The sequence below is a fragment of the Rhopilema esculentum genome, chromosome 5 (assembly GCF_057945365.1).
Source record: "Rhopilema esculentum isolate cy_ngs chromosome 5, ASM5794536v1, whole genome shotgun sequence".
NCBI lineage: Eukaryota > Metazoa > Cnidaria > Scyphozoa > Rhizostomeae > Rhizostomatidae > Rhopilema > Rhopilema esculentum.
Genome location: NC_142819.1, coordinates 653,907 through 670,343, shown reverse-complemented (window position 1 = coordinate 670,343; position 16,437 = coordinate 653,907). Strand labels below are relative to the sequence as shown.

The following is a 16,437-nucleotide window of genomic DNA, read 5'->3' as shown; positions in this document are numbered from 1 at the left end:
GTCCTTCTGTACTCTGGTCTTCCACTGCTCCGCCTGCCATCCACGTATCCGAGCATCACTGTTTCCTCGAGTGATGTCGAGTATGGACATACTATATGGCCAAAAAATCTCATTTGGGCCTTCTGTATTTGTCCTAGCAGGCTACGTTGATGATTTAACTCTACACGGATGAATGTTTCATTGTCAGTAGGAACGCACACATGTAGAGTCTAAAGAAATAAATTTTTGTTCTTACATTCGTGTGATCTCAAATAAGTAGACATTTGGCTTGTGTTTCATGCAGTAATGCAATAATCAGATCAAGTCCTTGTCTAAAAAAACACTGATGTTCTCGTCCTTTTAGTTTGGGCATTCACGAATATACAAATAAACTCACAGGTTTGACAATTTTGACCACGAGAGATTCGTCAAAGTTGGAAGCATTTGCAGAAGCCTCAGTAAAAACCTTTGGTCTTCGCTGCCAGCATTCCATTTTATCACAGAGTGTGATACCACATCCTACTTCTACAGGGCTGAGAAACTTATTAACGACGATTTAAGATACGAGCATATTGAGAACTTGGCTATTTCCTATAAATTAGGTAAGAAAGCCTTGGATGATGCACGGGAATTCATGATGCATGCTTGGATGATGCATTGCCAAAAAGTGTATTCTACAACAATAAAATTCTATCAACAGTTGAAAAAGAAGAAGTGTATTTCTTTTATTCAAACTCACTTTATCAAATGGCCGAAAGAAACTTTGTGGCTCTCTAATGAACCTTTGTTCAAGAAACTCAGGCACAGGACTTTGCCTTGATGGAAGCCGATATGGTATTCTGTGACACGCTTCTGCTTACCGGTTGTGATGCATCTTAGATGTCTGGTGGGAAAGGGCCCATGGGATCCAAACTTAGATCTGAGGTCCGATACGTGCCTTGGGTGCAATTTTTTTTCTTCGTTATCTTGTTTAACTTCAAAACTGCCTTGATGTTCAATTGCTTTCCAAGAGCTATTCTGATCACGCATTGAGAATGAATTGTGTTAACGCACGTATTAACTTCCACGTATAAAGCTATATCGTTTTTAAATTTCCAAATATGGCTTACAAGTAATACTTGCACCAATTCCCAAAACCATCAAGATCAGAGAAAGCTGGATGCATCCTTTTCTTCAAATGACTAAGACAGACATTTTGATAACTGCAACATCGTCCGTAACTGTGATGATTGAGTACAAGCTCGGTATTTTACTGCGATCTGATATTACACTCTCTAGGTGCTGTAAAAGTTTGAGTACAGTGCCGAGCGACAATGCTGACAGAATGATGATGTTTCTTTGCTGACATTTTAATGTTTTCTTTAGCTTACATTTTTTCTCAATGCTTAGTTTCCCAGGCATGCAAAATATATCAACAAATTCTGATCTTGAGGGCTATGCACAGCTCGGAATCGTTGAATAAAACGAATCATTTCTTCAAGGGTGGGGGTCGGATATTTTTTATATCAATTGAGTACAACTAAAACTGCTAAAACTGCAATTACATAAAGCTCTGACATTCATGGCGAGGAAAGACACAAGGTCACCGAGTCCTCCAATGAATGCCACATACAATTCAACAACAAGTTACATCATCTAAGAAAAAAAGAAAGAAAATAAGAAGAAATAAAAGTTAGAGAAAGAAAAGAAAGGGGTGCTGCGGCTGTATTTCGGCATAAAATTAACTTTGCTGAGGCCTTAACGAAGGAAATTGTTGCTTCTAATATAATTCTGTTTGCAACTGTACCCAAATTCCGATATCCAAACAAGAGCAAATGACAAAGGTCTTTCATATTTACATCGGCAAAATTGAATCCATTGATACCTGAGAGCTGGTGAAATTGGCGCTTTATGCTGCATAGAGAGCATTGCAGGAGAAAATGCTGATTGTCCTTTTACCAGTGCTACAGACACACATTGGACTTAAACAGGCAAAGTTGTGTTTAAAATCTATGTTCATTCAAAGCGCTGAATTCAACCCTAAGCATGGCTAGAAGTCTGATACCCAGAATGTCACGGATGTTGTAGGTAGGATTGTTAATTGGCCTAATGATAGCAAGCAGATTCTTTTTAAATTTGGAAATCGAAGGAGAATTTCGTTCTTTATTATCCAGAAGATTCCATTCAGATATGTTATTTTGGAAATACGAGTTTGAGTACCGAATTGTTCTTCCAATAGGTCGTTCATAACTATGTGGGTTACTTAGATTATAGACCAGGTTTCGCTGCTGAAGTATCTCCAAATAAAGATATTCTGGTGCTTTAGCTTTGCACAGAGAAAAAAAAAGGCACAATCTTCGGTACCATCTACGATGGTACAGGGTTTCCCATCCTAATTCGTCATAGAGCCTTAGAGGTCGGATTGGAATCCAGAAGTTTAAGTCGGAAATTTTTTTGAAGTTCTTTCATAAATTGGCATGTCAGGAGGGCTGTACAGGCATCGTTCGCCAGGGATGAGTCGGCTTTGGCAAAGAGTTCGCGAAAGTCCAAAATGTAGGTAGCAGGATCTTCATGTGGGCGTAGAAAACGGTTTTCGAATTCAATATAACCCCGTTCACGGTCTACAGGCGGGCAAAGGGCGCGGATCAAGTTCGTCTTGAGGCTTGCATATGTTCCTTTTGCTCGTCAGTTAAAGGCATTGAGTTATGATAAAATGGATTGGGTAAACCAAAAGTGCCAAAATCCGCCGAATCACGATTTTCATGATTGCGATGCTATTGGTTGACCTTAAACTGGCCACATGAACTGATTAACAAAAGAGTTTTCATCAATAACAAGTTCTCAACAACGGATGCCAATATCACATGAAACAGCAGCGATCACGCCGAAACCAAATGAACCTATTTAGGCCTATTTACCATGACTCAATGCCTTTAAAGCAAAGTATCGAAAAGCCGCTTGTCCTTTCAAAAATGTAGCTAGAATGAGGAGCTTTTTGCATCGTTCAACGAATTTGCAGCGGCACAAAACTCAGATTGGCGGATCCACGAGGTGATATCGCCGGATTCGAATATTTCGGGGATCGCTGATGCGGTCTCCATGTCTATTCTGTGCTCTTGCCCCTACCTCTGTCAGGGTTCTATCACCAATTGTAGCGTTTAAAAATCGAAGGCGAGGATCAGAGAAACGACAAACGTTTCCTCTGAAGCTCAGCGATCAGCTAAATCAGATTTACTATTCGTGACACTTATACATTAGATTCAAATGTAGGCGGATCATATAATATGTCTATTAAAATATAGAGCAATGTCAAAAGTCTGCACGTAACACTAGATACAGTCGAACATATTATTTGTACATTTTGTTGAGGGTATGTCGTGGTAGGTATTTGGAAATAAACCTAAACATTCCTATTCCGTGCCTGGCTTTTGAGATGGCAGTTCTGATGTGACTAGAAAAGGACAATTTGGAGTCCAACATGATCCAAAGGTGTTTTTGCCCATTGCATGTGATTTACGGGATTTACGGGAGATCTTTCTTGGAGAAAGGATTGAAGGACATTCTCCATTTACGTGCCCAAAGGCTAACCAGGGTCAGATCGTTGCTCATGTCGGCAGCAGCTTTGTTTGGATCATGAACGACAGTGAAAATTGATTTACCGTCTGCAAATAGTTTTCCGTTACATTTTTAACTATCCGACAAAGAATTTATGTAAATCAAGAAGAACAGCAGCCCAAAGATAGAACCCTGTGGAACTCCAGCTTTAATGACACCCCAATGCGATGCTTCAAAAATCAAAACAGAACGCTGCTTTCTGTTGGCAAGAAAGCTTTGGATAAGTGAAAGCAGTCTACCAGAGATGCCAAAACGACGCAATTTTATCAAAAGACCCTCATGCCAGACCCGGTCAAAGCTTCTGATATCAAGGTAAACAGAGCGAGCATCAGGGCTGGGGTTGCAATGAAATGCTTGAGGTATGGAATTGACAATAGACAGAAGCTGGTTAGCCGCGGAGTCACCTGGAAGAAAAACAGATTGATCTGGATTTAGTAAATTATTAGCATCTAAATGCTGATAAAGGGTATGAAATTTGGGCTTTTCAAAAAAATTACAGACTTTTAGAAGAAGTGAAATAGGACGATGAATTTAAGTTTTTAAGACTCTTCTAATGAACTGGGACTACATTCCACATTTCAGGGAAGACACCTTGACTTAAACTTTTTCCATAGACCAATCTAGGGGGCAGTGATAACGACTCATAGCAAAACTTAATCATTCGAATTGAAATATCATCCCACCCCTGTGCTTCATTTGCATTCAATGATCGGACGATTTTCAGAATTTCCTCGTCGGAAATAGTTAATTCAATCAGAAATGGAGCAATTGGAAATATTGAGAGATTGTCCTATCAATATCAATAGTTGTGCATTGCTGCATAAAGTATTCATTGAAGATTTCAGCCTTTGCTGCAAAGTCTCATATGAATATATCATTTTCTAATAGGGGAGGGATTGTTGGTGCTTTAGCGTTGATCTAGCTAGATTTTACTGATCATTGATCAATATGTTTTGAATCAGGTCTTTGGATTTGAGTGAGTTGTACCTGTTTCCTTAAAGTATTTGTCACTGGTATCTCTAATTAGTTTGAATCCTTAACTCTATCCAGACTAGGCTTTTTTAAACTTTAGGGAGACTAGGGGGGCACTAAGTGCCCCCCCCCTCCGTAATTTCTTTGTCCCTCTAGCTAGGACAATGAACTTTGTTTGGATGGTTCTCTTATCTATTGTCCACATTTTAGTACTAATGTTTCATTTTTAGGTCACGTGGTTTAGCGATGCAGTTTACTACAAACAACTTTTCCTAGATGATAAAGTTTTTCTACCAACGTATAGCGGCAGAAACGGATTTTAATGGCAAGGACGGATTTTGAGGGGAGAGATAATCCTAGCCAAATGAGCAGTATCACTCTAAGTTGGCAATCAAATGGCTTAGTTGTCTAGCTTTTAAGAGCACCAGAAAACAGGGAGCAGACGTTGCATGCTTTTTTATAACGAAATCTAAGCAGTTTGTGTTTGGACTTTCTCCCTTCGCTATGGACAGCTCATTTCGAATTTGGACATGGACAGCCCAGTTTTGATGTTGCAAACTTTACGCAAAGGTTGACTTGCACAAAACTTTTATCCGGCTGCGAAGATCAGAAGGGAGCTCTAGTTGGTGTGATCTGATAAACTAAGGCATGGATAAGTGACCATTTTGTCAAAATCTATGAATTTCTAGACAGCATAAAATAGTTGAATGATTGATTACACATCAGTGCTTATAACTCTGAATAAAAATTGACATAAAATAACAAACATTCTGTTTGATTTTGATTGTATTTTATCTTCACATAGCAATTTTTCTATTCATTGACTTCTTGAGCCGGACGATCTATAATAATTTTATTTTCAACTTGTTCAGCAACACAATTTTGATACACTCCCCTCACAAAAGTATTGCACAACCTCGAAGGAGGTGAAATGGCGCAAGAACTATAAAAGGCTATTGTTGTGCGAATTGATTATGTTTTAAGTTGCGAATGGGGGTGGGTCGGAAGTGAAACAACCACCAATCAAAACTTAATTTTTTTACAGCACTTTTCAACAAAATAACAATAAGAAACATGTTTTAACAGTTTCAAAATTTAATATTTTGACTGGAGCCTTGAACTTTTGAAACCACTTTCAGCTTTCTTGGGTTTGTTGGATAATATTGGGCAATCTCTTATTGTGGAATTTCGTGTCGAACCTGAAGAATTCTTTTTATCAATGATTCTTTGGTTCTTCAAGAACCATTTGAATCGTGGTTTGTAATGTTTCTCATATGAAGCATTCTCATTTTCAAACATTTTCAACAATTAGCAAATCTGGACATAAAAAAAAGGCCATGTAAAAACTTGAATTCTTCTTGTTTGAAAATAAATCGTTGTAAAAATGGTTTCCTTTTATTCAGGTAACTTTTTATTTTGCATTTGTGTAGTTGTATTTGCATTTGTCTGGAAGAGTTTTTAGCTAAAAACCTTGCTCAGCCAGGAGTTTCATGTCTTTTAGCGTCCCTGAGTTCAAACGCCATGAAGTGAAAAAGACAATTTCTATTCCCTCTAACATCATTTTTTACACGTCTATTCCTTGGTTTCTTTGCTTATGGAACACAATAAAGAAAATTTAAATTCTCACATCTGTTTTATGTTTGCATTTAACTTGCTCATCAGTTTTCCGAAAATTAAAGTCCTCTTTCCCTTAAAAATTTTAAAGCGTCTAGCCTCTCATTTGACATTTTTTCCCCTTTGGGCATGTACTTTATTTCTACTGTGTAATTTATACATTTAAAATTATGTTTTCTATGGCTACAGCAAGACTTTAAAGAATTTCCTGCCAAAATGTGCTACAGAGTACACTTACTTACCAATTGCATGCAATCAATTGTTTGGTATGGTTCAAATATTAACAGGTTGAAGTGCCGTCATTTTGAATAAGGTGGTGCAATACTTTGTGAGGGGAGTGTACACCTTAGCATTGCAACTTAAAGCTTGTCTTCTCTCGTAGTGCTTCCTAAACGACTCTTTAACATCTTTAAACTTGGAAAAAAACTTTCACTCTAGACTAGACTTAAGTGACTTGAATGTTCATAAAAGTTTGTAAGACAAGCAAAGATTGCCTTAGGCCCGCTCGTGCTGTCAATATTTCGATAGCGTAGATTTAACAGTCCTTGCAAGCAACTTTGACTTGCATTTAAACGCTTAAATGCTGTTTCGTTTTTTATCTTCTGTATAGTTGCATTTAATTTTGTTAGCGATATTTCTTTTTTTCAGATAAGAATAATTTTGCTCCACGGAGTTAAGCTCATCTCTTTCGTTTTATACGGCAATAGATGGGGCCCACTTGCAGATGCTTCCCATATATTCATTTTCTAAAGAACTGCTTGAAATTCTCTTATCTCATTTTCAAAGCTTAATTATAATAAGAGGGTTTCATTTGATTTTTTGTAATCATCCGCTAAATGATTTTGTTGTCTGCAATTTTAGAATAAACAACTTTTATCAAATGCCAACACGTGTTGCATTTCTTGTTTTGCTTTTCAAATATGAGGAAACTGTAAAATTTTAGTTATACCTCTGGATAGCAAATTAAGCTTTCATAAACATACATCAAATCTTGGGAATAAAAACGCTATATAACCTAATGTTTTGAAAGTATACTGATCATATGTTGGATTTGAGCAGAAAAACGTTTTAGTAAAAAGCTTTTATACTCTAACTTCAATTCATGTAAATCAGAAAATTGAAAGCGTCCACATAGAAATTTTAATAATGGTCATATACGCTCATATGTTGATTTATTCAAAAAATTCAGAAAGTGGCACTATAACATTTGTCACGCCAAACAACTCGCACATTGAACTGAAATCTACAAAGTAGTGAATAAGTTAGATCAACAATTTATGCAAACTTTAATCAAACTCGGATTTTTACACCTTTATGAATCAAAGTATATAAAACCAAAGCAAATCGATTTTGTTTCGATTAGATGTTAGTCCACTGACCATCAAATATGTGATTGTTTACCAAAAAAGATGAAATCAGCTGAAAACTTTACATTTTGGTGAAAAACTGGAATCCAGAATGTAAATATAACCCACGCAGTTTTATTGACTTTATACAATAATAAATCTTGTCTGATCTTCAGTTTCATTCGACTTAGATTAGGTAACTTTGTATATTCTGTTTACATTCCTATCTATGCTTTTGGTTTATAGAACAGAAGTCTTATAAAAAGGGAACAAATTGTTTATATACTGCTTGATTTTATTTGATATATTTACTAACTTGTCTAGGTATTTTTCTATTATTTGTCTATTTTTCTCATCAATCACTTTCTGTATCATTGCAATGTCTGCATTTTAGATGTGGAAACATCGCCTGTTGAAATTGCTCGAGACAAAGAAGATGCACATTTCGGTCCAGGGAGTAAAATTCTTTCAATCAATACAACAGCTTCCTGATCTAAATTATTCATTATTCAAATCGAAGTGCACTCTGAACCAAATTTCACCCTTTATTTCTTTCCTTATCGTCTGTAACTAGAGTTTTACTCGTCATTTTCCACCAATTTTTCCAAAAAATCAGCAATAAAAATTTTTTCTAAAAAACGTCGAATTGTCTCTTCTGAGCAGTATATAATTTTTATTAAAACTTAGTCTGGGAGATGCATTTTTATTCCTAGAAGGCTTGATTTCAACAATGTTCTCTTGCATGTCACCCAACAATGGTGGGTCATTCTATGTCACTAAACTTGATTTTTAGCCTCTCCCCCCAGGGGCGCCGTCTCTGACTCATAAAGCATTGGGCAATGCTGGAACACATTTTGGGGCAAAGGGGATCTAAACTAATTTGCAAACTTTTATGGTAGTTTTTCCACCATTATCTTTGACGCCATAACATTGATATAATACTTCAGCAAAAACTGCGCCATGCGTTGGTTATCCAAGTAAGCAGCAATAAAATCCTACTACAGGCTTCGGTGTGTCTGCATACTAATAAATAACATTAAAAGCGTGTAAAACTCTGCCTAAGTAGCCTGCATGCAGACTCTAACCCTCACGAACATAGCCTATGCATAAATGGTATCGAACAAAGTTGTCTAATGTTCTAGATAAAAATTTGGAAGCCAAAATTAAGTCCAGATTACAAAAACTGCTTACACTTGCGCATTGGTAGAGTCAAGAAAAGTTGTCAATCTTTCTCCAGCGAAATAATTCTCGTTATGAAACTTTCCTCGCATTCAATGGATTTAGAATGGGCGTGGTAAGGAAATTTGTTTACTCAACTAGGCTGAGGTTGATTTCGGTGAGGCGAATTTTGTTCTCCTTGAAATTCTTGTTTGCTCTTTGGGTTCATATTTCATTTTTCAAAACATTTCCAATTCAAAAGTTGTCAGCGGTTGAAGAATCGGCATATCCTAGAGAGGAACCAAACCTTAAGATTTAAGTCAACTAATGGAAGCAAATGGTAATTCAAAATTGATCATTATTTTCATCCTCGATGATTTTATTTCATTTCAAACCTAGAGAGATTATCTTTACCTAAACTCTCTGTTATTACAGTCAGCGGAAAGTTTTGTTATGAAATTTCTTAAAGTTTCTGGTCATAACTGTGTTGTGAATTAAAAAAAAGTGATGGTCTCAGGTAATTACAACAAAAAGTTTAGATTTCATTAATGTAAAAGATGTGTAAAAGTTGATTTCTTACAGAAGCCTTTTGAACACCATTTCTAATTGAGTAAGGAATGGAGATGTAGCCAACAACTTTAATGAAAAAGCTTGAGCTAGCTATGAACCTATCAGAGAGAATGCTGTCAATCTAAGAATCTGCTAAGAATATTTTTTGCAGGCCATGCAGAGGGTGCTTGGAAAGTAGACATTTGTGCTAGACACATACAAAGACCTTGGAAATGTCGATATAGAGCAATCTTGTCTAAGGATTCCAGAGTAGGTTTGCTTGGCATGAAATCAGATAAGATCATTTGCCATAGTGTCATAAAAGCCTTAGACAGCTTGACATTTCCTGTGTCGATCATTAAATTTGAAATTAGATACGCCATGAGAGAATGCTGCTCATTAATCTAGTCTCTCTTTTGGTAAGAGTATCATATTGCTGCTTCCAGGTCAATCCTGTATCGTTCCGTTTGAGTCAAAAGCACAGATTACTTCCCACTAAAAAGGATCTGGTAACGAAAAGGGAAGTGAGACTGTCATTTAAATGGACAATGAACCATTGAAATCAGAAACAGTATCTGTAGTAACACTAGTCAGAAACAGTATCTGTAGTAACACTAGAGTGTTATTCCACTTCAAAGAAAATTCTTTACATGAGCGAACAAGCACATAAGCCAATTTCATATATGCTGACAGCTAATCTGAATGGTCTAGGGGAGTGCAAGAATTTTGCAGGTATTTCTCACTGAGACAGAGGTTGTGCCGATGAGGTGGGTTTGGGGGAGGGATCAAGGCACACCCTCTTTCAATTCTTATTTTCTTTAAAATCAGGAATGAGGGGCGAATTCTGTTGACAAAATTCAGTTCAAGTTGTATTTCTTTTCTTGCCTGGAGTTTTATAATCATTGTAGGAAGGCGTATCCATATATACCTCGTGTTAAATGCAAAGGCGAAGCCGTCTAGACTGCACACAGTCACACATTTTGTATCTGAAATTTCTGGAGATATCATCAATCATCCCTTAAAGGCAATTCATTCCTTAATTTGTTTACGCTGAAGGATATTTCATGTTCATGGTATACTTTCTGCGCTTGGACAAGTATTTTACCAAGACGTTGCATTGCATCTACATATCGTAGTTCTTCTTCTTAGGTTTATTTTATTATATCAACTTGAAAACCAGCAGAGAAAGGGGCCATTTCCCCGGAGTTCGGAACTTGTAAGGATCGTAATTTTGAATTTTTTTTAGAACACACTTTTTAGATTCCATACCATTTTAATATCATATAATATGACCCAAAGTGGCGTTGGATCATATTTCTAGACTGCAGTTAATTGGGCCGGCAAAGAAATGACCGGGAGAGCAAATATATTTAAAGAAAAGTTTAGGCCAGCGATCAGTTTGGAAGTGGAGCTTTCAAAATGACGCCTTTTATCTAAGCAAGGTGGATTAATTGAGATATAACAAATCCTAATTGTTTTCTTCCTAAGGCAAGAACATTACTTTTTGGCTCTTTTCTCAGCTCAGCAACGACCTCCCTGTCTTCGTTAAAGTATGACATAGGTATGAAAGCAACCTTTTGGACAATAAGCACCCGCACAGCAAGGCAGAGGAAATTGTCAAATACAACAAAAATATTTCATAAAATGGAGAAATTTTAAAAAAGATTCATCATTTTTTTATATATCTTGGCTACAGGCTTTAACTGTTGATCTGGTGAATCCAAAATAAAATGGCTGTATCATTTCATTTTTCTAAAGCTCCTTTTATTCAAATTTGGTTAAGCATTAGCTCATCGGCAAAGCATTTATGAACAGTTGAGACAAAGACACATTTAGAAAAATTGCGCTTTTTTTAAATTTTTTTGTACTGCTATAAAATCTGAAGTTGATGCAAAGTGATGAACTCCCACAAACTGAGTTGATACTGCCAATAAAGCAGAATCAATAGAAGTATAAAACGCTTCCTAACCGAGTTATGAGTTAGAATAAAAAACTTGCACGACAGAGAAATTATCAAAAAGCCTTAAATTGTTTTGAAATGAGTTACAAGGTGGGTCTGCAATCTGCATTATCATGGGCACTTACTCTGGAGGGGCTGAGGGGGCAGCTGTCGGTCTTTGATAAAGGAAAATTCTTATTCAGAAGAGAATGATAAACCAACGGCGTCTTTTAAGATACTGACCTTTTTGCCTATTGTCAGAACGATAATGTTACGCTTATTTTATGCTTAACACGCTTAAGCAAACAATTATTTGATTTAACTTTGTCTCTTGTGATTATTATTCTCCACTCTCAATGATTCTGCAATCATGAAGTTTTTGTGACTAAGTGGGAAACCAAAATTTTACAACCAGCTCATTTATGATTTTGGGAAAGCTAGACATTTCGAATAATGATACGGCCATTTAATACCCACCTGCATGGATAATTTTGTCAACTATATGATTATGCATGAAGCCTTTGATTGCAAAAAGCCCAGCTGTGTGGGTTGAGCAGATCCATGCCAATATTTTATTTTGTACCTCCCCCACTCACAAGTACTCAATTGTGGTAGCGGAAAAAATTATACTAGTTGCCCTAAGCATCAACACTGTCTCTCCTGCCTTAATCTGGTAAAGGCGTCCCTGAGCATTACCTAGACGCTTTCCCAGTTGGATGGATTTCTAGATATCAAGTAGAAAAGCTTTGGCCTTGCACAGACCAAGTAGTGTCTTCCAGGGCCGTAAATCTGTCATGTGAATTGGGGAGGGGGAGGAGGGTGGGTTCAGCAGAGCGAATGAATATAAAGTATGCAGTGGGTCATGGCACAACAAGGGTATGTGTTATGTTTTATGGAAACAGTTGAGGGGCAAATTACTTTAAAAACAAAAGTCAATATTTTTGGATTTCTCAAGACTTTCTGCTCTATAGAAGGTATTTACAGATATTCCTTAGTACATTGACTTGTGTTGATAATTGGATGGATAACATTTTTCAGAGATGGCCCCAAGAAATTGAATCTTGGGAGCTAAGAATCAAGTTAACTGTCGTCGGAGGACCCACCATGGTTGGGTCCGACGCGGAAGAAAATTTTTGAAATTTTATCTTCTAGAAAGGCATCCCCCAGACTAAATTTGATAAAAAACTAGAATCGCTCAGGATAGAAAGTTCGGCGTTTTTCAGAAGAACACAGATTATTGTTTATTGGGTGAAATTTTGGAGGGGAAGAGTCATGCTTAAACCTTAGTGACAGACTTTGGGGAAATATAGGACGCTGTTGTATTGATTGGTAGAAATTTGCTTTCTGAACAGAAATGTGCGTCTTCCTTATTTTGAGTGCTTTCAGTAGGCCATGTTTACACATAAAAAATGAATACATTTTAATGATACAAAAAGTGATTAACTGAATAAAAGCAAATAATAGACAAATAATAGAATTGTATGTAAATAAGTTAGTAAATAGGTCAAATAAAATGACAGATTGCTCTCTTTTTATTTTGTACTTTGTTTTCAAATAATTTGTTTTCCAATATATCTTTCACTTTGTTCACCAACTTCGTAACATTTCTTCTGAATAGACTTCTCTTCTTCTTGTCCTTTTCTAAATTCTCCATATTCACTGTAAACATCCGGCTCGGTGGACCATTTTTTGCATTAATTGCTTCACTCTACTGATTCGAAAGAGGTTTCAGAAGTGAACCGAATTTCTCAAGAAAAAGACCATATCGTTTTCGTACATCTTTAATTTTCTGTTTTATTCCACATACAATTATTAAGTGACTCTACGTTGCTCGTCTCTTACCTACATTTCGAGCGACTCTACTCTAACTCTACTTTAGTGTTTCTATTTAAATCTTTTATACGAAATTGCTCCAATTTATCTAATAATGCTGATTAATCTGCTTTGCTTACGGTTTTTACTACGATTTAACCATGTGCCTGTGCATCATGCAGGATGTTGTGTGCATTTATGGTTCCTTAATTTCTGTTTCCACGAGTCTATTAATTTTACTGTATCTGTAAGTATCTAATTTGGTTTCTTAAACATGCGGATAACTAAATTTATACGTACTGATAAGTTACTAACTTCCCACAACACATGTGTGAGCACGTCTCCAGCACAAAAATAAAACGGTAAAAAACGGTAGAAAACGGTAAGTTTTTATTTTGTAAAAATTATAAAAACCACTCTGCTTACAAAAATAACCTTATTGGCTGAGGTTTGTTGCAATAACAAAGAAAAACGTAGTTTGGTTCTAACATGGCAACCAGGGATTTCTTTCTTTCAAGGAAAATGATGGTAATTTCTCCAAAAAATCGTTTTGCTCCAGATTTTTTTTGGGGGGGGGGGGTCCAGTCCCCCCCGTCCCCCCGGGATTTACGGCCTTGGTGTCTTCACCTCTATGGAGATTGTATAGTATAAACTTCATCAAGCTTATGGTAAGTGCACAGAGAAAGAATAAACTATAGATTTGTTTCAAGAAGACCGTCTTTGCTTTATTGAAATATTCTTGCCGTATATGGAAGTCTTGCCATACCCCTGGACCAAGTAGTCATCCCGTAATTAAGTAATCATCTAGCTATCCCGCAATCATTTCGTAATCAAGTAATCATCCAGTAATCACGTAATACATTTTGGCATGTGCATGCGTGTGGCGTGAAGCGTACATTCGTTAGACTGGACACATAGGTGTACGTCTCTTAACAATTTTGAAAAAAATGCAAAGTTGGAATTAAGACTATGTAACAAAATGAAACATTAAAGAGATAAAAAGATATAGAAACAAAAAAAGAGCTCCCACCTTTTGATTCTCGTGATCCAAATGCCTGCGAAGCAAAATTAGCCGTTGATATAAGACTCTGTCCTATTGGCTAAACAATCAGATAAACATCTCACACTGATCAAGGGACAAAATTCTTAGAAAATTTAAATGACATACTGATAACACAGAGCTCCTAGCACTCTGATAAAAAGGGAAACCAATAAAAATCGAATGTTCGTCCACCAAAGCTATGACATTACTATTATTAATATTTGGTTTAAAGTTTGCAAATGAATTATAGATGAAAATGCGAATTAATATTCTATATATGTATGTTAGTATCCTTTTACTTCCTTTATCTTCCCTTACTTGAAAATAGCATTTTGGGACATCTTTCTAAGTGGCTATATATCCATTATAAGCTTTCTGTCCATTTTGGCCTTATGCCTTAAGATATTCAAAATTTCTTTAACCTCGTCGTTTTAGCTGTATTTGTATAGCGCATTGGATTTCCTATCATATTTTCTTATAGAATTACACCCACTACGAGAATGTCGAGCATATGCACTCTTTTTGTAATGTAAATTCCATAATGTAAAGTAATGGCAGCAGTTAGAATATCAGAAGACGAAAAAGACCAAAAGAGAGATTTCAAATAAAAGAGCCAAAATGTTTTAGATGTTTTCCGATGTTTCTTGAGGTCTTTCCAAAAATAGATGCAGAATGATGCAGATTGAGGATTAGGATGTTGTAGTCTGCAGGCAAAGCTCTCCGTTTTTTCATTTATCACCGTTTCGTCATTTCAAGTTTGGCACAGACTTTGGCTACAAATAAAACAAAATGTGCAGGACGAAAGCAGGTTATCAAAAACGGTGCGATGTATCACTGTATTTTAGACAACATTTGTTAATCTTTTATCTTCAGCTTTGTTAAAAAGGTTTAATAGGCTACCAAGGAGATTTCGTCTCTGAACATCATTCAAGCGACAGGACAGCAAAAAGCGTTCCCTTCCTTCAATGCCAACTTTAATGGGACACATCAGTTCCTCTGTCAGATTCTTCTTTCTATTTGTACAAACTTTGAGCATGACTTGACATCTTTTCTCACTTTGCATTTCAACAGGACTTTAACAGATTTGCTTACTAAATATTTTACCTTTTTAATTTCATATACTCTCATAATAAGAAGAAAAAGAAAAATGATGGAAAACTTCTATTCATTCTTCCTATTCGTTGCTGTGGGGATACTTGCAATAAACTGCTGCTTGGCTACATGTAAGTTCAAATTATGAAACTACCTTTTCCTTTTATACGTTACTCTAAATAAAAGATTTAATGTACTAATGATACAGGGACCTTGTGGTCAATTTTTCTTTGTATTCGCTGGATCACAGCTCAAACTTTGAGAACTATTCATTTTTTCAAGAATTTCAATTTGCGGCAACATGGAAACGGAGTGCAAAATCGTTGACAATTTTGCCTTTTGATGAAAGATGGAAGAACTAAGAAATTTTCTTAACCTTGAAGACTTAGGCACAGCAATCATTGCTAACACTTTTTGAAAGATAAAAACCCTTATCTTTCGTTTCGTTACCAATGAGTGCCCTTACATTTAATACTTTATTTAGATCTTTATTTATTTATTTAGAAGTTCCAATTTTTAATACTCTATACTAATGGAAAACTAAGAATTTTTAAAAGGCAAAGACGTTTTTTGATAATTATACAAAATTTTATGGGGGAGAAGAGAAATAAGAGCCAACGCCTTGAAATTAAGGGCATTGAGTCATGATAAATAGACTGGGTATACCCTAAGTGCCAAAATCCGCTGAGTCATGATTTCCATGACTGCGATGCTATTGGCCGGCCTTGAACTGGTCACATGAACTCACCTTGTACTGATTAACAGAACAGTTTCCATCAAAAGCAAGTTGTCAACAACGGATGCCAATATCACATGAAACAGCAGCGATCAAGCCGAAACCAAATGACCCCCTATAGAGAAAGCCTATTTACCATGACTCAATGCCTTTAAAGGGAACATGAAGCATGACATAGAAGCAACAGGCCTAGGTCTAGGGAACCCCTTAATTACTTAACTTTGAGGAGCCTCTAGCAAAATTTTTAGAAGCCCATGAAATGCTGCTGATTTCAGTATAGTGTTCGAATCAGGTAGTAAGGGCTTCAGAAATCAGAATGGCTTGATTAAATTGACAATTTAAGAACAGTCAGAAACTACACTGGACGTCGGTTCACGTGTTTTGTCCACCCCCATTAGCTTTTCCTCTGGCCCTCTTTAGAGATAGCTTCAGCCAGGGCTGCCGAAAGGGGGACAGGGGGGACGTCCCCATGGGCCACGGAGTCTAGATGACCTCATAAAGTAATGAATTTCATTTTAAGAATTGAATTTATCAAACGTAACCTAAAAAGTATGCCTTTAAATAGGAAAAGGTTATAAAGGATTGTAAGAAGTGTATGTAAGAA

General features: G+C 36.4%; 1 protein-coding gene across 6 annotated transcripts in view; it reads left to right on the top strand.

The window, feature by feature from the left end:
* The first annotated feature begins 8,987 nt into the window (after window positions 1–8,987).
* Window positions 8,988–16,437, top strand: part of LOC135690047 (uncharacterized) — a 38,133-nt gene continuing 30,683 nt past the window's right edge. The window contains exons 1-2 of one of the 6 annotated variants that reach the window (XM_089108692.1): window positions 8,988–9,003; window positions 15,140–15,228. In XM_089108692.1, the coding sequence (XP_088964818.1) occupies window positions 15,153–15,228 (76 nt within the window). In that variant the 5' untranslated portion in view covers window positions 8,988–9,003; window positions 15,140–15,152. Of the gene's footprint in view, window positions 9,004–9,789; window positions 9,980–15,139; window positions 15,229–16,437 lie in introns of those variants that run through there. The other 5 variants (XM_089108690.1, XM_089108691.1, XM_089108693.1 and 2 more) reach the window with 5 other exon arrangements.